At 42.0% G+C, this 25915-nt stretch overlaps 1 protein-coding gene across 1 annotated transcript in view; it reads left to right on the top strand.

The window, feature by feature from the left end:
• Positions 1–15729, top strand: part of SLC41A1 (solute carrier family 41 member 1) — a 54880-nt gene extending 39151 nt beyond the window's left edge. Inside the window, exons 6-11 of the mRNA XM_044286280.1 lie at positions 2133–2279; positions 5231–5378; positions 6108–6187; positions 7463–7597; positions 8972–9120; positions 14151–15729. Of these exons, the coding sequence (XP_044142215.1) occupies positions 2133–2279; positions 5231–5378; positions 6108–6187; positions 7463–7597; positions 8972–9120; positions 14151–14336 (845 nt within the window). The 3' untranslated portion in view covers positions 14337–15729. The remainder of the gene's footprint in view (positions 1–2132; positions 2280–5230; positions 5379–6107; positions 6188–7462; positions 7598–8971; positions 9121–14150) is intronic.
• Positions 15730–25915: the final 10186 nt, after the last annotated feature.

The following is a 25915-nucleotide window of genomic DNA, read 5'->3' as shown; positions in this document are numbered from 1 at the left end:
ATAGGAATGCTCACTAGTTATCTGGTGATGTAAATGTACTGTTGGCACTGCTGTTGGCAAACAAGTCAGTAGAGCGATGGCATTAGCGATCACTCCTCCACATACTGTGAAGGAGATTGCTGTATGTATATGCGGCAGTCTCCTCCACCAGCAAGCGGCAGATTGTTATACCTTCCCAATAATCTGCTGCTGTCATCCCATGGATCTAGAGATATCCCCATTCATTGCTTCAATTGTTCTAATTTAATTCCAACTTGGTAGCTTGGTGGAAGGGGGGGGGGGGTCCTTTCTCAGAGGTCCTGTGATGCAGCTAGTGGCAGTTGAATAATGGAACTGAGCATGTGCTTCCATCTCAGAGCAGGACAGAGAAATTAGAAAAAGGTCAAACAGCAGGTGGTTCTAAAGAGCTGGATTTCATTGAATAACTTAGTAGATATCTAATATATAAAGCTGAGTGAATATGTATGTCCGCTAAAGGAATCTGCACCATCGCATTTACAATCACAAAATTTGGCACACAGGTGCATCAGGTGTCCGGGAAGGTTTTAGACCATGTCTCAGCTCTCTAGGATGTACCGTTCTTGAGCTATTCCCAAAAAAATGCATTAGCCAATAGAAGCTTGGTCACATGACCCTTATCAGCCAATAGAAGCTTGCAGGTCCTCCAGTCTCAACATACAGTTTAACTTCAGGTTTCCATAACAACCCAGCCATTTATCTTCACTGCTGTAGGAGAGCTTTAAAGGAAATCTGTCACCAGGATAACTGCTATTGATGTAAAGCCATGGCCTAATAGCACTTAGTACCTTATTTCAAGATGTGCCTTTTGTTCCAGCAATAGATGTCTTTATCCTCTGAAAATCCTGTTTATTTGGTATGCAAATGAGCCAATAAGGTGCCCTCACTCCTCAGCTAACAGGGATTGAAAAAAATGAAGGTAAAAATCAACTTCTGTCAGCTGCAGGGGTGGGAGGAAGGGTTACTTTCTCCCTGCAGCTCACACTCACAGTACAGTGCTGCTGTCTTAGAGTGAGCTGTTCAAAAGGACTTGCCCCCGATCCAGTAAAGGACACTGTTAAGGGGGACGGGCCCGTGTGGAGGTCACTGTCACTGAGAAGGTAGTCCACTTTCATTAAGTGAAGGAAACTGAACGAGGACTGTATGAGGATGATGGATCGCTATTGCAAACGCTATTTTTTTCCATACAAAATCATGGTTTTTGGGCAGCAGATCGCTGTTTAGACAGCAAAAGTATGATCGGTGGGGCCTGCATGAGTGACGGGATGACTCGGTGAACAAGCGTTTTGCTTGTTCATTGGGTGATCGATGTCTTACACGGGCAGATTGTCACAGGAACATTAATTCCCGATAATCTGCCCAAGTATCAGGCAGTGTAAATCCGCCTTTAAAGAAGTTTTCCCATGACTAATGTAAAAAAAAAATCAGATAGTACATTCATATAGTACAGGACAATCTTTCTAACAAAGCTAGAACCAGCCCTGTACCTCACATGGGTCCAGAGATCTCCACATTCATTGCAGTGATTAAGCTGGCAGCTCAAGGGGGGGGGTGTCTTTTCTGCTACAGCTAAGGGGGCGTGTCTTAGTTCTCCCTATCACAGCTCGGGAGGCAGTTGAAGGATTAAACTGAGCATGTGCGGCCATCCCAGTGAGCAGGTCATAGAAATGAGGGGAAAAGCAAGCAGCAGGTGGCGCTATACAGATACATTTTATTGAATAACTCAGTGGCTATGCTATATTATTAATTAAATGCAATTAGAAAAGTATTCAGATCCAGGTGCTGGTGTGAAAACTGTAGAATATTTTTCATGGGGAAACTCCTTTTTTAAGTTTGCAACAATTTCAAGACTTCTTTTTAAAAAAAAGTCACTGATAATTCGGGTTTAGATCAGCTTGATGGGTTTATTACATCCACTTTTCAAAACTGAAGTTATTATTTTTTATTTTTGTTCCGCAAATAACCCTGAGAAGTTGAAGGCATATTTTGCAACTTTTAGTAGCCAGAATAATGGAGTGCAGGGTGTGATAAGTACTCCCCATGTGTCAATATACCTGCATACTGACCTGCCTACAGACCTAATAAAAAAAAAGTGTTTATTTTTCTGTCGCTAGGTCTTGTTATGATTGGGGTAATCCTTGGTGCTAAAAAACTTGGCATTAATCCTGACAATGTGGCTACGCCTATAGCTGCCAGCCTTGGAGACCTGGTTACTTTGGCATTGCTTTCTGGTATTAGTTGGGGCCTCTACAAAGAAATGAGTGAGTAACCAGTGTTTTGGCATTATCTTTTTAATTTCCATTTTATTTCTACACTGAACTGGAATATTCTGATACAGAAATGTACACAAACACCCTAGCTAGGCCTACCTTCCATGTAATTTGAGAGAGGGGGGGGGGGGGGGGGGGGATTTATCAAAACTGGTATAAAGGAAAACGGGCTTAGTTGCTGTGGGAAACTAAACCAGTTTTCCTTTTACACCAGTTTTGATAAATCTCCCCCTTTGTCTTGATTGGTTAGAAATAATTTGATAACGTGAGAAGAGAAGTATGGAATTATCAAAGTCCATTTTACTGGAAACTAACATTCTGTCACAGAGAAGATGATGCTGAGTAGATTAATATATACCATAGTTTTGTAGGGAAAGATTCAGTGTAACTTGTAATACCATATAGTCGCGCAAATCTCTGGTGTGTGTGTGTGTCTGCTCCCTGGACTCCTTGCATGCAAAGGGAAGGCTGTCAGCCACTGATGATACTGCCTAGTAGATTTCTAAGCATAGAGCAGGATTTTAAATGAATAAATTAAGTTATACTTAATCTTTTTCCCCACAAAACTATCTTGTTTTTCACTCTGTACGACACACTTGACCATAAGACTCTTAGGCTGAGTTCACGCTGCGAGATTTCCGCGCGGGTGCAATGCGGGAGGTGAACGCATTGCACCCGCACTGAATCTGGACCCATTCATTTCTATGGGGCTGTGCACATGAGCTGTGATTTTCACGCATCACTTATGCATTGCATGAAAATCGCAGCATGCTCTATATTGTGCGTTTATCACATAGAAGTGAATGGGGCTGAGTGAAAATCGCAAGCATCCGAAAGAAAGTGTGGATGCGGTGTGATTTTTCACGCATGGTTGCTAGGTGAGTCTATTCACTGTATTATTTTCCCTTATAACATGGTTATAAGGGAAAATAGCATTCTTAATACAGAATGCATAGTAGGTGGTCAATTGAGGGTTAAAAAAATAACTCTCCTCCTCTTGATCGCATAGCTGACGGTCTCTTCTTACTACTTTTATGATGAGCTGCCGGCTAAAGGACCTGTGGTGACGTCAGATCACATGGTCCAATCACATGATCCATCACCATGGTGATGGACCATGTGATCTGATGTCACCACAGGTCATTTAGCCGGTAGCTCATCGTTAAAGAAGTAAGAGACCGGCAGCTACGTGATCAAGAAGAGAAGGTGAGTTAATTTTATTTATTTTTAACCCTCAATTGACCACCTACTATGCATTCTGAATTAAGAATGCTATTATTTTCCTTTATAACATGGTTATAAGGGAAAATAATAACATCTACACAACACCAAACCCGAACTTCTGCGAAGAAGTTCGGGTCTGGGTACCACAGTCGGTTTTTTATCACGCGCGCGCAAAACACATTGCACCCGCGCGATAAAAACTGAACATCGGAACGCAATCGCAGTCAAAACTGACTGCAATTGCGTACCTACTAGCGCGGGTTTTCCCTCCCGACAATAATCGGCTGCATCTATTGGTGTAACACCAGCCTTTTGTTTTTAGTAGAAAAATAAGTGAAATTTTTGTCAGACCTCAGATCAGACAAAAAAATGAAACCACTATCCTTGCTCCGGAAGGCGCCGCCACTTAGAAGATCCCACTGCACTGACCTGATGTCGCACAGTGTCCGGTCCTAGTGTGCACTTGCGCACACTACATCCTGATGCTGTCAGGACATAGGACAGCACAGAGAAGACTACGGAGCAATGAGTAATGCCAATTCTAGTAGCGCTACACTTACTGCTCCCCGGTCCTACTGTACTATTAAGTGCTTCCATAATAGACATGCTCATTAGTATTCACACTAAGGGTACTTTCACACTAGAGGCAGGACGTATCTGACAGGCTGTTCACCCTTGGATTAGTGGAACTACAGGTAACAGCACTCTGCTAGTCAATTGCACAAAGATATAAGCAAACACTGAAAGAATAAAAACTTGGTGGTCATATTTACTGCAAATGCAGCTAGAAGCTCTTTGCGAATATAATTGATCAAAAATATTTCGGGCCTTTCTACCAATCGACAAGGTAGCTTCTAATCAGATGGGTCCTACTCTAACATGCCTCTCCTGGGCTTACAGCCTACAATCTGGGCAAAGTAGTACCAAGCTGTATTCTACGCATGCCTCTCCCAGGCTGTGAGCCTGCAGTATGGGCTGAGTAGAATACAGCTGTACAAGCTATCTAATTAAAAGCACATGGTAAATGGGCTGGTGGTGCACGGTTCAATCTCGCCACCAGGGGGAGCCACCCCCCCTAGTGGGAGTGACAATGGGGGAAAAAATAAACTAACCAGCACCTCCATAATAAGTGACTATGAGAACGCAGGTGCACGCTACCTTGGCTGAAACACAATTGGATTAGTGGAACTACAGGTAACAGCACTCTGCTAGTCAATTGCACAAAGATATAAGCAAACACTGAAAGAATAAATACTTGGTGGTTCACCCTGTCGGATCCGTCCTGCCGCTATTTCGCCGTGCTGCCGCTCTGTCCCTATCGACTATTATGGCGACTGAGCTACCGCGCGGGTGAGAGACTGCCATACTAAAGTTGGACATGCAGTACTTTTAGTCCGGCGGCAGTACCCCAAGATGCACTGGCACTTCCCCCCCCCCCCCCACTTTTAGGGGGGGATGGGGGGGTGTCTTAGAGTGGAAAAATATGGTGTATATATTGATCTGCTCCACAGCATGCTGCCTGCAGATCAGGCACAGGATCAGCATGACTGGTTCCTTTAAAATAGCCTAATGTGCATTACTTACACATACAGAGGAAATAAAGTGTAGTATAGAGGTTCTCGTCTGTGGGAATTAAAGTTTATGATGTCTTACTCTTACCACTTGAAGTAATGAACTATTGCTAAATGTTTTATTTTCTTTGTTTCTCCTGTCTATAGAGATCAATGTGTTTGTCAACCTAATTGTGTGCCTGCTGTTCATAGCTCTGCTACCTGTGTGGTTTATAATTGCGAGGAGAAATCCAGCAACAAGGCAGGTGCTGGCAACCGGATGGGAACCTGTCATCATTGCTATGGCCATCAGCAGGTGGGTTGATATCAGTTTTCTAGTATTTAAAGGTAAGCGACTGCTTCCAGAATGCTTTAACACCCGACCAAAGCAGATGAGCCCTTTTTTAAATGAAAATTTGATCAAATTGTAGAATTTATACTTAGAGGACCTTTCACCGGTCCCTACATAACAATATAAGCACCTGGCACTGTAGGGCATCATTTTTAGATGTCGTGGCTGTACTTTGCTACCTATTGGCATACAGGGCGCGAAACCAGAACGGGGGTCTCAGAAGGGCAACAGAGCAGCCAAGCTAGCTGAAAAAAAATGACAGCCATGACATCTACTAATAATGCCCTACAGTGCCAGGTACTTATTGTAATGTCAGGAATGGTGAAAGGTCCTCTTTAAAGGGGTTGTTTCATCTCAAACATTGGTGGCATATCCTAGCGATATGTCACCAATGTCTGGTAGTTGCGGGTCCCTGGCTGCCCTCCGTTCATTTATGTAGGACAGCTGAAAATGGCTGAGAGCTGGCTCGGCTATTTCCGTCAGCCATGTAGAAGTGAATGGAGTGGTGGCTGCGCTTGCACAGTGCGCTTCCCATTCATTTCTATGGGACTTCTGAAAAAAGGGCAGCTGTGCATGCTTGGCAGGCAGTGTTTTAGACATAGCTGTGACATTGATATCCTACATGCATTTTCTACTGAACTTTTTTTTTTTTTTCTGCGCTATTTAACATGTATTTTCACATACTTACTGCAGCATTGGGGGATTGATTTTGGATAAAACGGTGTCCGATCCCAACTTTGCTGGAATAGCTGTTTTCACTCCTGTCATAAATGGTAAGTGTGTGACCTTCTGTGATCTTCTTCTTCATTCCATTTTTTAACCATGGGTAGAGTATCTACCAAGAATAACTGGAAAGAGCATGTAGACTAATTTGAACTGTGAATATTAAACAGAAAAACCACCATCTGCAATACACTTGCACCGTTCCGTGCGCATTCCGCATTACGGATGCCGACCTATTCACTTCAATGGGTCTGCAAATCTGGAGATGCGGAACGGAAGCACGGAACACTACGGAAGCACTACGAAGTGCTTCCTGGGGTTCCGTTCCGTGCCTCAGCAAACCGCAAAAAGATAGAGCATGTTCTATCTTTTTCTGGAACGGACGGATCGTGGACCCATTCAAGTGAATGCGTCCGCGATTCCCATGCGGCTGGGCCACGGTTGGTGCCCGTGCATTGCGAACCACAATTTGCGGTCCACAGCACGGGCTTCACACATTCGTGTGAACAAGCCCTTAAAGGGGTTGTCCAGGATTTTGATATTGACGTCCTATCTTCAGAATAGGCAATCAATACCAGATCAAAGGGGTGCAACACTGATCAGCTGTTTAGTTGTAGCTGCGGAGCCGAAAGTCTTAAACATGGCTGGAGCTGGTAACTGCAGTGCTGTTCCCATTGATGTGAAATGTTTGACCCTTCCAGTCTTCTATTTAAAAACCCTAATCCACTTACACATGCAGGGGCCTTGATGCTGAAGGACCTGCACTCCCAGAGTGATCACCACCCTTTAGCATCAAGAGAGAAGCGACTGCCTCTGCACATGCAAGTGGATGAGGAGACCATTTTCCACTAGTGTTTCCTGGTTTAATGGCCGTTAGACAGGTGCACTCCTGTCTAACAGCCATTAAAAACTGTAAAAACGGTCCCATTGATTTCAATGGGGTCTGTCTGGCCACAAAAAAAGGACAAAAATAAGACTTCCAATTTTTTTTTATGTTCACTGGCTGTTTAAAAAAAAATAAAGCTATGTGAATTGCTTGATTTGTGTTCAATTTGTTCTTTAAAAAAAAAAAAAAGAAAAGAAAAGACGGCTGGCATTTAGACTGTAGCTGGATGCTCCAAAGTTATGTCGAGGCTTGCGCCTCTTAATAACTTCAGTGGATGCACCGCTAGATATAGGGGGTTATTAAGAACAGCGTCTAAAACACCACTCTTAATAAATGACCCCCTATAATTTTTGAGATTCTGATTCCTGTGTTGTGTGCCTCCTGTTAATACATGACTGCATTTTGCTAGCAGACTGAACTGGTTTTCCTCTTTTATTAGGTGTTGGTGGCAACTTGGTTGCTGTGCAGGCCAGCCGTATATCCACATATCTTCACATGATGGGATCACCAGGCGATGACATTGGTCTGGTCTCTCGTAAATGTCCCAGTCCTTGCAGAACGTTCTTCACTTCTGGTACTGTTTGTAATGTGCATTATAGCTCCTGTATTAGCAGTTTTCTTGTTTTTGCACAGATTAATTGATCCATCGTGTGACCTAGCCTCAAGGCTGACCTTGGTTGGAAGGACTGCTCTTATGATTGCTGTGTGCAGTCTTCAAAGACTCAACAGCCACTATTTGTAGCCTTCATTTATTGCGTAACCTGCTGTGGAAAAGCAGAGGGTCACATACCAATGTATGTCTACATTCACGGTCTAGAAATGTCAAGGATATTTCACACCCATGTCACTGGAAAGTTTGAGATGCTACACTGTATATTTGCATATAGAAGTCATCAGGCATGTGAACATTAACCAAAAGATCTAAAAGGACATGTCAAATAAAAAGCAAAACAAAACTGGAAATTGCTTGTGACAATCTATAAATCTACAGACTAACTTTCCTGTAGAAGATATTCTGTAGTCCCTCCAATATATTGCACATGGAAACCTTATTGTATCCAGGGTGTAATGGGAGGACAAGTTTTACATGTCTTCTCAGACAAAATTGGGTGCTGCCCAGGGGTGCATCTAGCCTTGCTGCAGCCTGAGGTGAAAATTGAAATAACCACTTCTATTCTAACTCTTTTTCTTAGCCCTACTGTTAGACATTTATGGACGTTACATACAGTGGTACAAAACAAACAAAATATAGCAGTGTGTGTTAGGTCCTGAGGTGAGGCAAGTCCTTCTCTAGCACAGTACTCAATGCGCTAATCACTATACTTCCTCAGATCGATGCAACCCACTTTCCTCTTGGCTGCCTCAACTCTCCTCATTAAAGGTGCACCCCTAGTGCTGCCTGTAACAGATAATGGGGATAAGTTTCTCTAGATATGGGTTGTCTTTGCCTGGTGTTTTATTCTCCCCATAGGTGCATTGGGATGTAACATGGGTCTGTACATTAGCTGTATATTTGGTGCCAAGAACTGTGATTTCTGTCAAGACAAAGCAGGGAAGCGTTTCTCTAAGGTTGTTTGGGAAAGGTTTGCCAACTTTGCCAGGATCTGAACCATTAAATATGGCATTAAATATACTTCCCTGCAGAGCTGCATTATGACGGCCTAAATATAGTCTTTCAGTATTTCAAGGTGTGGATTTCAGGTCACAATCGGATAGTGTTTTTGTACCAAGGGGGTGCCGCCTCTTGGTGCACATTCATATGACAGTTTTCTTTGTGCCACGTTTGTCTAATTTTAATGAAAGGAAAAGCATAACAAAGGCATAAAGCACAATGACATGTAGGAAGTTGTTCAGTATGGAATAGTTTATTGGATTGAAATGCTGTTAGTTGTTGAGGTTTTGTATTTTCACTTACTGTGTATAATTTTTTTTTTTGTCATTTGCCCAGATGTGAACTCTCGTTCAGCCCGCGTGTTGTTCCTCCTAGTGGTGCCAGGCCATTTGGTTTTCTTGTACACAATCAACGCCATGAAGGGTGGACACACAACCATGACAATAATTTTCATGGTCTTCTACATGATGGCAGCATTACTTCAGGTTAGTGCAACTGAAATTGTAAAAGGCAGAACTGCTATGCCCACACGATAACCTTATGTTAGTGTTGGACATCCTACTAACTAAATGATCACTTGACGATCGTTTTCTGAATTTATTGTAGTGGAACCTATATTTGGTGTGTGCTACATTTTAGGCCTCCTTCCAATTGGTCCAATAGTGTATCGCATGAAAATGTCCAAGCTTCCTCTCTAGGATATATAGGTAATTATTAGTTGAGGGGAACTATTGAAGTTCAAGCATACATGTCGTTTTGGATCACTTCTCAAAATAAGCTGCCATACGTGTGTACATGGGTGATAACGCCTTATCTGGCCATTATGACTTGTATCTGGTGTGTTTTAGCAGTTTCCTGCTTTGCATGCTGTATCTCTAATTCTCGGTCATCTGTGATCTGGTGGGTGGGAACTAGCTGTAATGATGACTGTACATGGACCCAGCACATTCTGCTCCTTAAAGGGGTTGTCTGCTTTATTTATATTGATGACCTATCCTCAGATCGGTGGGGGAGTTTACCTGATGGCTGTTGTAACCGCAGAGGTGAGCAGGTGTAATTCACATTCACTTTTTCGGGACAGGTCCTTCCTGTTCACTTGAATGGTAAGGAGCCATCCCATAGAAGTGAATCGACAGCTTAGTTGTAATTGCGCTGCTCACTGCTGCGGTTGCAACGGTGAGCAGGTAAACAGCTGCCTTCTTTTCAAACAGCTGATCGGCTGGGGTGCCGAGGGTCAGCCACCCACTGGAGAACAAGGCATTATTCTCTGATTACATATATTACAGAGTTTCTTATATTCTCCTGTACTATTGATTTTATGCAAAGTTGTGGGACCTTGCTAGTTATTTATTTATTTTCTATTTATTTATTTTTTCCTCCCTCACACACTTATTTATTTATTTTTCTGTTTACTTAGGCGTATGAGGTTTTGTTTTGCAGGTGTTTACTTGTTTTTACTGTCCCTGGGAGAACTTGAACATGCAAATGTTTACTAATACTGTAGACTTGTATTTAAAAAAAATTAATTAATGGGGGGTGGAATTTGTATTTTTCTTGTTTATCCCAGTTTTTCTGGCATTCACTGTAAGCTAAAAATGACATGACCATATTCTGCAAATCGGTATGATTACTGTGATACCAGATTTATTATGGTTTTTTTTTAATTTTATTTATTTTTTAATTTTTTTTGGTTCTATCTTTTTGCGGAACAGAAGTACGGGACGAAACCCCACGGAAGCACTCCGTAGTGCTTCCATAGGTTTCCGTTCCATGCTTCCGTTCCGCATCTCCGGATTTGTGGACCTATTCAAGTGAATGGGTCCGCATCCGTGATGCGGAATGCCCACGGAACGGCACCAGTGTATTGCAGGTCCGCAATACGGCAACGGGAAGCACACATGCAGTGGGCCTTATACTGATGACCTATCCAAAGGACAGGTCATCAGTATCTGATCGGTGAGGGTCTGACACCCGGAATCCCCGCCAATCAGCTGTTGGAGAAGGCACTGGACACCACTGCCTCCTCCCTGCTCACCAAGTACAGCACTGTACATGTGTATAGCGCTGTGCTTGGCATCACAGCTCGGACCCATTGACTTTAATGGGGCTGAGCTGTGCCTAGGCCATGTGACCAGTGGACATGATGTCACAAGGCCTAGAGAATGCGGAGAAGAAAAAAAGCTAATCTTTTTCATCATTTTGACACCCATAACTTTATTAATTTTTTTTTTTATACTTCTGTCTACAGAGCTATGTATGGGTTTCTGTTTTTTTTTTTTTTTTTTTGTGGGACCATTGAAGTGAATTGTTCCGCATACAGACCTGAAAAAATAAAAAAAACAGCATCTGGAAAAAAAAATTTTGTGTGCATGAGCACATAGGCTGGTTTCGCATCACGTTTTTGCTATCCGTTTAATGGGTACGCTGTGTTTAACCACTTCACATCCGGGCCATTTCCCCCTTCCTGACATTTTTTGCAAATCTGACATGTCACTTTATGTGGTAATAACTTTTAAACGCTTTTACTTATCCAGGCCAATCTGAGATTTTTGGGGACATTAGAAGTTTAGAGGCAAATCTTTCGTGATTTCCAAAACCCACTTTTTAAGGACCAGTTCAGATCTGAAGTCACTTTCTGAGGCTTACATAATGTAAACCACCCAAAAATGACCCCATTTTAGAAACTACGCCCCTCTAGGTATTCAAAACTTGATTTTACAACCTTTGTTAACCCGTTAGGTGTTCCACAAGAATTAATGGAAAATGGAGATTACATTTTTGAATTTTATTTTTCTGGCAGATTTTCCATTTTAATAATTTTTTTTCCCCCCGCTAACAAAGCAAGGGTTAACAGCCAAACAAAACCCAATATTTATTGCCCTGATTCTGTAGTTTACAGAAACACGCCATATGTGGTCGTAAACTGCTGTATGGCCACACGGCAGGGCACAGAAGGAAAGGAATGCCATATGGTTTTTGGAAGGCAGATTTTGCTGGACTGTTTTTTTTTAATTTTTTTTTTTTTTTTAATTTTTTTTTTTTTTTTTTATTTATATTATACATGTCCCATTTGAAGCCCCCCTGATGCACCCCTAGAGTAGAAACTCAAAAAATGTCCCAATTTTGGAGACTATGGGATTAGGTGGCAGTTTTGTTGGTACAATTTTAGGGTACATATGATTTTTGGTTGCTCTATATTACACTTTTTGTGAGGCAAGGTAACAAAAAATAGCTGTTTTGGCACCGTTTTTATTTTTTGTTATTTAGTGTTATGTGCTATTTTTATAGAGGAGGTTGTTACGGACGCGACAATACCCATAAAATTTGGGTTGTTTCAGTTTTATATAAAGCGTTTTTGATTTATTTTTTTTATTTTTTTTTTGTCTCCACATTCTGAAAGCCACAGTTAATTTTTTTTTATTTTGGTGTTGCACTTTTAGGGCTGTTTCACACGAGCGGATGCCGTGCGTGGCATCCGCTCCGTGAAAGAGTGCCAAGCCCCGATGCAGAGGCACGGAGCAGTAACATGACTGATAACGCTCCGCGCCTCTTTGTGAGATAAAGTTGTCACTGTGATTTCATAGTAAAGAGGTCACAGAGAGGCACGGAGCGTTATCAGTCATGTTAATGCTCCGTGCCTCTGCAGTCCGCATCGGGTCTTGGCACTCTTTCACGGAGAGATGATTCATCCTCTGTAACTGCATGGCTTTGGTGATGAAAGAAGCTATGATTGAATAGATCTACAGTACCACAGATGAGATGCATGTTCTCCAGATCACCATTTTTTTTTTTCCTCATCTTACTGTCTTGTGTATGCTTTCAGGTGGATGGACAGATACATACCATATAGAAGTGTTACGTTTTTATAGTGACTTATATTAAGATTATTTGCTATAAAAAAAAAAAAAAACTTCATTGAAAGAACATAGGTGTAGAAAAAGGTCTAAGGCCTCCTGCACACGAACGCTTTTTTTTTTTTTTTCATTAATTTCAATGGATCCACAAAAAAACTGAAGGTACTCCATATACCTTCTGTTTCCGATTTTCCGTTCTGTTCAAAGATAGAACATGTCTTGTTATTGTCTGCATAACACAGACAAAGATGGTACAGTTCTATCACGAGACAGCTGTTCTGTTCCACCAAAAAACAGAATGCACACAAATGTCATCCGTATTTTTTTTTTCAGATTTTTTTATTTTTATTTTTTTTGCGGACCGTAAAATACTGAAAGCCATATGGTCATGTGCAAGAGGCCTAAATGTAAGACGGCTTGGAAGCGTTTTAGACACCAGTCTTAATAACTGTGCCCCATAATCCCTAGTGCTGTAGAGGGTGTGATTATTCCGATCAGTCCCCATCTTCAGTCAGGCTAACAATCTAATTTTCCTATCTCACATATGAAGGCCAATTTAATAGGATGTTAATAAACATATCGGTGTGTATTTGGGATATTGGCGGAAACCCCCACAAATGCTGGGAAAACATAGTCTCCATGCAGATATTGCCCATGGCCAGATCTGAACCCAGGATTCATGCGAGTGTGATATTCAGAGGCTGCCCAACACCTCCTCTGTTGTCTGATTAAAGATATGGATCAGGGGCAGAAAGAGGAGGACAGAAAATGGCAGCTATTAATGGCCACCACAGAGGGGCAGCTTTTGGGGAAATATATTGTTGCACTGTTGCATTTGGTCCTGCTGGGATGGTATTTTGTCCTATGGTATTGCTGACCCCCCCCCCCCTACAACATAGGGCCACTTTAAGTTCCCAGACTGCCTCTGGTGATATTGGTTTATATCTACACCATAAATTTGCTGTTGATGAGCAAATGTTGGTTGTTTTTCTACTACAAATAATATAAATACTAAAATTGGAATGATAGACACAGGAAAAACAATACCCATGTGGAGACGAGGACAAGTTTGTCTGCTATATTAAGAGATCTGTTGGCTAAACGCCAGCGATTATTTAGGACCCTATGTATTGTAAGCTTACGATGCATGACCTCGTTATAGGCATTATGGTTATATATTAAAGGACCACTCTGCTCTTGCTTTCCCTGTAAAATGAGATTATTTATTTTTTTGTATCTTTTCTTGGAAACGTGTTTTGTGCAGTCTATTTGTCATTTTTCCAGGATATGTATGAATTAACAACTTATTTACCATTTCCCTTTCTAATGACTAAGGGCATGGCCACGGTCAGGTTTCTGCTTGCAGTTTTGAAAGCCAAAATCAGAAGTGGCTCTTAAAAGGACATTACTTCTCTTTTTTGAATTCACTGCTGGCTTTGTCCTCAAAAACTGCTAGCAGAAACCCTAAAGACTTCAGAATAGTTATCTAATTGGAAATATGCGCGTTTGCTAAAATAGACCCCTCTCTGAAATCGGCCATACAGCTGACTTGCTGTAGCTGCATTGCTTCATTCTGTACGAAGGCTAATTACTTGCTAGGACCTCTACCGTGAAGGCACATGGTTAATAACTGATAATTTTTTCCTGTGCTTGTCATGCAGGTTCTTGTTCTCCTGTACATTGCAGACTGGATGGTTCATTGGATGTGGAGCAGAGGGATGGATCCCGACAACTTTTCGATTCCCTATCTCACTGCCTTGGGGGATCTACTGGGCACTGGACTTCTTGCTCTTAGTTTCCATGTACTTTGGCTAATCGGAGACCGTGACACTGATGTGGGAGACTGAATGTCTACCTGCTTGAAGTACCTGGCGTGGGGACCATTATATGGCCTGGATGATTCAACAGGACTAACTAGAAAAGTGCAATTGTTTCCCTTATAAACTTAGTACACAGCTACATTTGTTACCGATGTGCTAAATTACTTTGAGCTGCTTTGTTTTGCACAGCAAGGCCTGATACCCCTGTATGTGCAGCTGGACCTGCTTCAGAGCCCCCCTGTCCTGCTGCTGCCCACTTCAGCAGTGTCAATATGCATGTTTAAAACACTAGATGTCTTCTTTTCACTTTTGGGGGCAGGAATTCTCCCCTTCGAGAAATGATATATAATTTTTATTTAATTTTTTTGTAAAGGGGTAATAGTCTGCCAAATAATTTAAGATGTTTACACTTTTAAAAAAAGGTTTCATGAAGTTGAATGTCACTGGAAAATCTATACAACATCTCTTGGGTGGCTTGTAGTTTTCTGAAGAGAAGCTCCTTCCCAAATATATGCTCCAACCTCCAATGAACAATGAATATTGTGGAGGGAATACTGAATAGCCTATAGATCTGTGAAAAGCTTACTTATACTGACATTTACCTGGCAAAGTAAGCCCCATATGAATGTCCGTATTATGGGCTTGGGTTGTATGGCTCTTCGAAGGGGTTTTCCCATCTCCAAACGTATGGCATAAATGTTTGATAGGTGTGGCTCACGCCTTTTAAACCTGCACCGATCTTGATTTGTGGCCCCATCTTCAGCCGCTGTGAATGGAGAGGTAGAGCATGCTCTTTTTCTTTCTGTTCTATGGGCGTTCCAAAAATATTGGTGCACACTTATCTTGCTGTTTTTGGAATTTCCATAGAAGTGAAAGCTGAGAGCCACACATGTCCAAACACTTTAGTATCCATGAGTTAAGTATTTGTCCCAGGAGTGGGTTTACACCTATTGGACATTTATGGCATATCCTGTGGAGTACCCCTTTAAGTGCAGTAATAGAGGTGTAAAAAGCATGTAATCTGTCTAGGGTAGAATATATCTGGCACATGGTCCCTGCAGCTCTGTAGTATAAATCTACAGGGCCTTCCATGTGCCATTTATACAGGCTCTTACATACTGCTATACATTGGGTAGGGCAGAGTTCAAACAGTTTTCAGTATTAACTATTGCAGTATTATTTTTTTTCAGGTGTGCAGCGTCACACAGGTACACCTGGTGAATAAAGATCAAACTGACACGTTAGAATTCTAGATGTGCAATGTTGGGGAATGTAAATTAACTTGTCTTCATTCACAAACTGCCTAAATATACATTTGCTGCTTCTATAGCAGTGTCGGGCCATGTTCACACGCAGACTTCAGCTGTGTAACAGACCAGTAAGTGTGTGATGAATGCTATGTCCATAGATTTTCTCCTTTGCAAATTCCTGCAATATCTGGGAAAAATCTGTGGCAGAATGGAGCATACCTGCTGATGTTAATGGAGTTATGTAAAACGCCATTTACTTGGGTACAGCTATGTGTGAACATGGCCCTGGATCATGCTGCTGTGTTTAAATATGTAATTTACAGAGGGAAAATATGTGTATATATAAAAAAAAAATTCTATGCACAATTGATACTATGCAGTACGGCACACGGAGCCTACAAACAAATTGTTTCCTACAATTGTTTCTTAAAGAAATGCCACTATTACAGCAATATTAGATTTATGCCATGATTGTGGCCCATTTATGAACTTGTCATACTGACTCCAGTTGCGATCCTCGCCTGTGTGTCGTTTTGTGCAGGCTTTTCCACTAGGTAGCAGGACTACATGGCGGGCAGTGCAAATAAATTGGGTTGTGTGGAATTTGGGCTCTAGCACATGGGTGATTTGTAGCACCATCCATCTACACTAGTGCACCTGTCAATTGCCTTGTTTCTGACTTTTGTCTAAGATGGTAGATCTGTCTTATATATGTATGTTTATTGTGATTACTCTATCTATGCGTCTTAGGCTCCTTTCACACTAGCGTTCGCTGGTCCGCTCGTGAGCTCAGTTTGAAGGAGCTCACGAGTGGACCCGAACGCAGCCGTCCAGCCCTGATGCAGTCTGAATGGAGCGGATCCGCTCAGACTGCATCAGTCTGGCGGCGTTCAGCCTCCGCTCCGCTCGCCTCCGCACGGACAGGCGGACAGCTGAACGCTGCTTGCAGCGTTCGGGTGTCCGCCTGGCCGTGCGGAGGCGTGCGGATCCGTCCAGACTTACAATGTAAGTCAATGGGGACGGATCCGTTTGAAGATGTCACCCTGTGGCTCAATCTTCAGGCGGATCCGTCCCCCATTGACTTTACATTGAAAGTCTGGACGGATCCGTACGAGGCTATTTTCACACTTAGCTTTTATATGCTAAAATAATGCAGACGGATCCGTTCTGAACGGAGCCTCCGTCTGCATTATTATGAGCGGATCCGTTCAGAACGGATCCGCCCGAACGCTAGTGTGAAAGTAGCCTTAGCTGCCTGTTGCATGCAGCTTTTTCAGACCCCATTGTTTGCACTGCCTGCCTACTGGGGGGGAACTAGAAGGCCACTACCCACTCAATACACCAGTGATATGAACAATTATTTGATAACTTCCCTCCCCTTAAAGGGGTTTTCCTATCTCGGATAATGCTGGCATATCACTAGGATATGTCCCCCCCCCATTGCCTGATAGGTTCGGGTCCCACCTCTGGGACCTGCACCTACACTGAGAACAGAGCCCTGAAAGTGGTGGAGAGCGCACTGTGCATACGCAGACAACCTCCATTCATTTCTGAGTGCTGGTTCAGCTATTTCTATGGGCCGTTGGAAGTGAATGGGAGCAGTGGCCGCGCGTTCACGGTGCGCTCCCATTCACTTCTATGGAGGGAGAGCTTGGTGGTGACTGGACCCGGAGAAACCTGGTGTCCTCCAGCCACCACTTTCCCTGCTCCGTTCTCAATATAGGTGCGGACCCGCACCCATCAAACAATTGGGACATATCCCAGCGATATGCCCCCATTGTCTCAGAAGGGGTTGTCTGGTCAATTTTTTATTTATTTTTTCTTCCCTCTTAATAACTTAACTCTCTGATAACTCACTGCTTCAATTCAGACACTTCCCAATTTTCCACCGGTCTATACTTCCTGGACCCTCTCAACACAGGAAATGTGACCGCTCTGCCAGTCACTGGCCATAGCAGTGACCTGCCACAGTCAGTGATTGCCTGATCGGTTACGTTTCATTTGTGACAAGAGGGACCAGGAAGCAGAGAGGGGCCTGGGTCTGGGAAGTGTCAGAATGGGAATAGCGTTGCCTTTAAAAAATCTACTATACAACCCTATTTAGGGCGAATGTTTTAAAGTGGAAGTCAAACCTGAGTAGATTTAAAATAAATAAATCTTTCCTACATGGTATACTTCTCCTATTCAGTCCACTCGCAACATCGGCTTTTAAAACTGCTTACCCCCAATAGCTGGTTATAAAATCTATTGTTATCCAATGTACCGTTCTGAAAAGGTAAATGACGTATGGAAATGACATAGGACGTGATGCACGTGTATTACATGTCTGCTCTTGAATATTTTCCAAAACTTTGCTGTGGAGAATATCCGTGGCTTCCAATTTCTGCTGATTTTTCTAGCAGTTTCCCTCTCTGTGATGAGGAGTCTTCATTACTAGATTATCAATACTCACAAAGACTTGGGTCCTTTTACATGGACTAATAATCAGGCCAATTATCGGGGATGAGTATTTAAATAGTGTATAAATGCTGGTTCCCAATAGTCGGCGTGTGTGAAGGTGCCAGTGTTCATTGGGCGATTTTGGTCTTTTGGCCGGCAACATAAATCCGTTTCTGTGCAGTACACTCTCCCTTTGTATGGGAAAAAGCCATTGCTACAGCGATTGCTTGTCTACATAGAAAATAAGGTTCTGGACATCAGAGTAGATTGCTGCATGTAAAAGCAGCTCTCACCTTATGACGATTAGGCAATTATTGGGAACAAATGGCTTACTCCCGATTTACTCCATGTAAAAGGACCGTGAGTCTTTACTCTTTCCTACACAAGTTGTCACCTCTTATGTGCTTCACTGATTGAATTTGCAGCATTTTGTTTTTCACGGTGATAAATATCTGGATAAACTGGATTGTTTAAAATGTGTGTATAATTTGCTATTTAAAGCTTTTTAGAAGAAAACTTTTGTAACCTAATATCACCCCTAGGACTCTCATTACGTGTCTTATGGTTGGAAATTCAAGTCTTGCAGAATAATTTACAGAACACCTATAACACGGTCTTTTCTGTGAAGCAGGAACTTTAGCATTTGCTGTCAGGTATAGGTGCTGCCTGGACATGAACTACCATCAGAGGTAACCAAAACCAGCAGGGCTACCATAGAAGGCTATTCTGACGAGCAGCCCCTGTCATGACCCAGGGGTCTAAGGGATGGGAAATGCTGGTATTAATGCATAGAAATCCTGCACTTGGGCCAGCCCATTCAAAGCATTGTTGCTAATTCTACATTTCATGTGAGATCATGTAGATGCACACATACAGCAGCTAGAAGAGAACAAGTATACATATAAAGGGAGGTGATTCTCCATAAACCATGCATTATCATCTGGTCACGATGGTAGTCACCATGGTTCATTTAGACTGAGATGTTACCAAATCACCTTCTAGTTATCTTAATGAAGACTGAAAGTTTTCTCTTTAATTTTTATAGGGAATTGAGAGGTAGCTTGATATGTGCAGTCTGATTCTATGAAATCCTGTTGTAATCTGTGTAAGCCACAATGGGGAGTCAGATCTCATGATTGCATTCTTTTTATTACCCCTAAAAGTATGGGGGGTTTCCGTTAGTGATGCAAGATCTATAGAATAGAACTGCCTCTTGGATTATGACAGTAGCATTTTATTTGCATAAAAATTATTGCTGTATTGAAACTGATTTAAATTATTTGTTTATGGAAATAAAGATATTTAATAATAAAATAAAGTTATTGAAATTCACTCTTGTCTCATTTTGCAAGGTTATATGCATCCTGTTTGGTAAAGACTTCAGTGACTTGGTCAGTGATTTTCACAGAGAACTTACAATGGAAAGATTTGCTCATGTTCTGTGTTTGACGCGTACCAGGTTTTGGCTCACAATAACTGACGGAAATACTGAAGTGTGGACTAGGCCTTAAGGCGCGTTTACACTGCCCCAACGAGCAGACAATGATCGGAAATGAAGCGTTCCCTGCTAATCAGTGGAGGCGAAGAGCTGCATTTACATGAAGTCTCCTCCACTGTAAGAGGATGAGTGATGGCTACTGCTATTGCTAGTCTTCCTATAGATTGCTGTTTATACCGCACATTCTGCTGCCCAGAAACTGATGGTGTCCGCACCAAAGATAATTTCATCCGATGGACAAGTGTTTTGCTTGTTCAAAAGGTGATCTGTGGTATCATTACATAGGCCTATTATCGGGAAAGAGCATTGGTATGAACTTTATTTTATGATTGCCCCAAATACCAGGCAGTGTAAACCCACCATTAGGCTGGCCACTTAAGAGATCTGGGCTGACTGCTTTCTCTCCCAGCCCCTTCCCAAATTCCCAATAGATGTGCACACTTGGCTAAGTGTGCATGTGTTCTGAATAGAAAGAGGGGAGAAAACTGCTGCCAGACTGCTCGGGTGGTGACTTTTGTTCTCTTAATAAACATAAGTATCGGGCCCAATCCTTATCTCCCCTGGCATCTGCTGCCATTAGATGGTCGTCCAGCCCCACTCAAATAGGTAGTTTTGCCAATGTACATCAAATGTGTATGCCTAGCTTTAGAAAAGACAGTGAGGAACAGAAGTATTTGAACACCCTGTGATTTTGCAAGTTCTCCCACTTAGAAATCATGGAGGGGTCTTAAATTCACATTGTAGGTGCATTCCCACTCAGAGAATAAAAAGATAAATCTGGAAATCACATTGTATGACTTTTAAAGAATTTTTGTCTTGCACTGCTGAACATAAGTATTTGAACACCTAAGAAAATCAGTGTTAATATTTGGTAAAGAATCCTTTGTTTGCAAATAGAGGTCAAATGTTTCCTGTAGCTCTTGACCAGGTTTGCACACACTGCAACAGGGATTTTGGCCCACTCCTCCACACAGATCTCCTCTAGATCTGTCAGGTTTCGGGGCTGTCGCTGAGCAACAGAGTTTCAGCTCCCTCCAAAGATGTTCTATTGGATTTAGGTCTGGAGACTAGGCCACTCCAGAACCTTGATATGCTTCTTATGGAGCCACTCCTTGGTTATCCTAGCTGTGTGCTTTGGGTTGTTGTCATGTTGGAAGACCCAGCCACGACCCATCTTTATGCTCTGACTGAGGGAAGGAGGTTGCTCAAAATCTCACAATAAATAGCCCCATTCATCCTCTCCTTAATACAGTGCAGTCGTCCTGTCCCCTTTGCAGAAAAGCACCCCCAAAGCATGATGTTACTACCCCCACGCTTCACAGTAGGAATGGTGTTCTTGGGATGCAACTCATCTTCCTTTTTCCTCCAAACACGAGTGAAGTTTAGACCAAAGTGGGAATGCACCTACAATGTGAATTTCAGACCCCCTCCATGATTTCTAAGTGGGAGAACTTGCTAAATCGCAGGGTGTTCAAATACTTCTGTTCCTCACTGTAAGTAGGAGCTCCTCCCCTTGCTTAATTTCTTCACTTCGAACAATTTCCACTCTGTACAGATGCCCAAAAGGATGAGCTGCTTGACTTTCAAATAAATAGGACCAGAGCTGCAGTAACCTGGCATGGATGCCTGCTAATTTATTTCTGCAAAATGCCTGTGGTTTCAAAATGCTCACTTAAAGGGGTTTTCCAACTTTTTTAACTGATGACCTTTCCTAAGGATGGGTCATCAGTATCTGAGTGGTGAGTCTGACACCCAGGACCCTCCCCCCATCTTAAGAGCCAAGGCGCCCACCAGAGTTCGAGTGTGCCACAGCTTACCATGCAAAGCACTGAACATCGTATAGCGGCTATGCTTGGTATTGCAACTTGCTCCTATTTACTTGAATGGGACTGAGCTGCGTCAAAGCCACCTGATTGATGAACATGACGTCACTGGCCTAGGCTAAGCTGTGAGAAAGCCGGGAAGGCCTGGGTGTCAGACCCCTACAGTATAAAACTGATTTAACCCCTTGATAAATAACTTGAGGGGTGTAGTTTCCAAAATGAGGTAGTTACTCAGAGGTTCCATTTATTATTTCACCCCATAGCCTCTACAGTTGTCAGCACCATAAGCATAAATCAATACATTGGTCCACAAGTTTGCATGGTGCTCTCTTAATCCTGAGCCCTGTTGTATGTCCAGATTAGGACCACGTATAGGGTGTTTCTAAAACCAGGAAGCACAGCATAATAATAAGAGGGCTTACTTTTCGCACTGGCACATAATGGACATAACATTGGGCACTGAATTGGTATATCTGTGTACAAATGGCAATTTTCACCCTGTACTGTAAATTAATTTTAGCAAAATTCTCTCTACACCCCTTGGTATAAACTAGCCATCAGATGCACATGGGGTTCTTTCTCTTCTTAACCCTGCTGTGTGCCTTCCTTAACAGCAGTTTAGGACCACATATGAGGTGTTACCATATTCAGGAGAAAATGGATAACAAATTGTGAGCTTTTTTTATTTATTTTTTTAATGCTATAAAATGCCAGTGGGGTCAAATCACTCACTTCACCCCTCAATATATTCATTAAGGGGTGTAGTTTCCAAAATAGGGTCACTTTTCTACTGTAGGGGTACCTCTGGGTCTCTTCAAATATGACAGCTCGCAAAAAACAATTCCAGTAAAATGTGCCCGCCACATGGCGCTCCTTCCCTTCTGAGCCCTGTAGTGTGTCTATACAGCACAGCCAAATATGGGGTATTGCATATTCAGGAGAAAATGGGTTACATACTAGGATGCTTTTCTTCATATTACCCCTTGTGAAAATAAAAAAATCTGTGGCATATGTAACATTTTATTGGAAGACATTTTCATTTTAACAGCCAAGTGTTTCTAAATTCTATGAAATGCCTATAGGGTCAAAGCTTTCAGTATACCCCTCTATAAATTCCTTGAGGGATGTATTGGGGTCAGTTTTTGGAGGTTTCCACTTCAGGGTCTCTTCAAATGTGACATGGTACCCAAAAAAAAATTTGCTCTCCAAAACCCATATGGCAGTTTATGACCACATGGGGTGTTTTTGTAAATTACAGAATAAGGGTAATAAATATTGAGGTTTGCGTTGCTGTGTTAACCCTTGCTGTGTTACATAAAGTGGATCAAAATGAAAAATCTGCAACAAGACATTTTGCAATTTCATTTCCCTTTTCCTTAAATTCTTGTGCTTGTGGAACATCTTAAGGGTTTATAAAATCTGTTTTGAATAAGTTGAGGGGTGTATTTTCTAAAATGGGGTCATTTATGGGTGGCTTTTATTATGTAAGCCACGCAATGTGAGTTCAGAACTGAACTGGTCCTTTAAAAAATGGGTTTGGGAAATGTTCTTGATCATTTTACAAACCACTTCTAAAATTCTAATGCCCCCAAAAAAATGTATTACACATTTACAAAAAGAAGCCAACCATAAAGTAGTCATGTGGTGAAAGTTAATTAACAGCTGTTTTATGAGGTGTCGCTATCTGCCATTAAAAGCAGAGAAATTTACATTTAGAAAATAGAAACTTTTTCAAAATTTTCAGTAGATTTTGGATTTTATTTTAAATAAAAGTAAAATATATCAATTCAAATTCACCACTAACGTGGTACAATGTGTCACAAGAAAACAATTGCACAATCAGTTGGATAAGTAAAAGTATTCGAAAGTTATTACATAAAGTGACACAGAGTTTACAAATTTGGCCATGTCAGAAAAGTGAAAAATGGCTGTGTCTTAAAGGAATTAAATGGTGCCATAAAAAAAAAAAAAACTATACAACTTATCCTGCAAATAATAAGCCCTCATATGGCTATGTGAACAGATAATAAAAAAAGATTATGGCTCTTGGAAGGTGGGGAGAGAAAATTGGCTGTGTCCGTAACAGGTTGAAGTCCAAAACAACAGTTCAAGTAATTTTGTGGTGCTTCATTAGTAAAAGTATCACCCTCTAGTGGGCAAACATATATTTACTAGATGTATAAAATGTTTTATGTAGTCATATAGCTCCAAATAGTGTCAAGTCTAGGAATAAAAGGGAAGCAGATTAAGCCAGTTGATATGAATGGTACGACCTCTGTTATAGGCAGACTCATGTCTATCCATGAGACAGACCATCAGTCAATGATCTGGAGGTATACAGACAGGTTGAAACCTCAGGTTAAGGCCCCATGCACACGGCCGTTGTTCATGGCCGTGTGCGGGCCGTGGAACCGCGGCCTGGATCCCTCCTGAGAGCAGGAGCGCACGGCGTCACTGGTTGCTATGACGCCGTGCGCTCCCTGCTGCCGGCACAGTACAGTAATACACTGGTATAGATCATACCAGTGTATCACTGTATTGCGGCGGCAGCAGGGAGCGCACGGCGTCATAGCAACCAGTGACGCCGTGCGCTCCTGCTCTCAGGAGGGATCCAGGCCGTGAACAACGGCCGTGTGCATGGGGCCTAAGGCTTCATGCACACGAACATATTTTCTTTGTGTATGTCTTTTTTTTGCAGACCATATATGAAACCATTCATTTCCATAGGTCCGCAAAAAAACTGTTACATTACGTTTCCGTAAGTCCGCATTTCCGTTCCACCCCAAAAAATAGAACATGGCCTACTATTGTCCGCATTACAGACAAGGATAGTACTGTTCTGTTTTGTGAAACCCACTGATCAGAATAATTTATTACAGAGCAGGTGTCCACATCCAAAGAGAATGGTTAACTCTCTACCTTTTAGTCAATTACTCCATGTAAAGAGAATTATTGGTGACACTTCGGTATTATGCGACATATTAGATGAGATGGGGCCCATTTTGTAGAATACATCATATGATTTGAGATGTTATGTATCCCATATTGTACTTAGTCTTATGTATATGGTAATGTTGGCCCCTTCGGCTCCACGAGATCTGTGTTACCTTGTGGTTGGATAAACATTCTCCATTGTGATCCAATTAGCACATGCCAACACAGTTTGAACTGGTCAATTAAATATGCACAGTTTCTCACACATGCAAATCACTCAATCCCATGGAAATGTATAAGGGCCCAGACACTGAGGCTTCGCTCATAGCAGAAAGCCTAGAGGCATGCAAGACTCTATAAAGGAATATGAGTGAATATATCATAGGCTGTAAATCATTTCTGTTAAGACCTACATGGGCTTGAAGCCCAAACGCCCAATACCTTACTGCATGGTTCCCCACGTAACAAGGATCTCCCCTCTTGTAGAGCCTACATGTCTCATATTTAGTATCTATACAATCTGTATGATGAAGCATGAATTATGGAAGTATTGGTAGAGGCTTGAAGTCATCATGTTTTGTTCATATTTTATATCTGCCAATTAGATGGCCAGGTGGGGTGAGCATGAATAATGAAGAGCCACCCCAAGGGCTGGACCAGCATAAAGGGGGTTGCGCTGTCAGCCCCAACCCTGTTGCTGAGGGGAGATTTGAGCCCATGGGCATTTTAGGTGACACACGTTGGAGGACCCAATCTGACTGTGTACATCTTATTCCCTCTCTCTAGGACAGCAAAGGAATTTTACCATACAACATACTAAGTATTAGACTTTGTTTTTCTCCTATTTATTTCACAACTGTCTTTGCGTCTGTATGTATGTTTATATTCTTTATTACTCTCTATTCAGAATGCATTAGGATAAAACCGATCAGTTATTTTCCGGTATTGAGCCCCTAGGACGGAACTCGATGCTGGAAAAGAATAATTCTAGTGTGAAAGTACCCAAAGTACTGTATCTTTTACACATTAAAGTGTAAAACTTTATTGGTTTGTCCGTGTTTTCCTAACAAACCCAAGCATTTTCCAAGTGTGTTCACGGGTGTGTGGACTGGTTGGGGTGTGATTTATGCTCAAGGTGAGTGCAAGATTGAGTCAGTGGAGGAAATTAACTCCTTGCAGTCACACCCGTGTCACCTGCTAGGGCAGTATATACATGACAGAAGACATTGGTCAATCGTGTATAATTCTTATACTGGCATCCTGGAATTTGCTATGAAACCTTTATTTTCCTTCAGGGGGTCACAAAATTGAACCAATAAGCTTGTGAGGGCAGATCTCAGCCCTCTTCTTGGTAAACAAACTTGAACATGGTATTGGTAGGAGAAGTGGCTCTTACTCATGATTACATTTCAACAATTGCAACTTGATGATGAAAGGGTATTTCTTTGCACATCCATTAACACATGAAAGCTTCTCCATCAGGCACGTTTGTCATGTAAATCCAATTATGTGATTTAAATGCTACAATACCCCGTTCCTTGTTTGTACGTTCGGGAAATGAGTACGGAGTGCAGAGCTCATTTGTATAATCAGAAGTCAACAATATGCATGAAGGAGGCACTTCTGGTTCCTTGACACTTTTGTGTGATGGAACATAGATTG

This window comes from Bufo gargarizans, chromosome 3, assembly GCF_014858855.1.
Source record: "Bufo gargarizans isolate SCDJY-AF-19 chromosome 3, ASM1485885v1, whole genome shotgun sequence".
Classification (NCBI taxonomy): Eukaryota; Metazoa; Chordata; class Amphibia; order Anura; family Bufonidae; genus Bufo; species Bufo gargarizans.
Note: the sequence above shows the minus strand (reverse complement) of the source record. Positions and strands in the feature narration are given on the sequence as shown.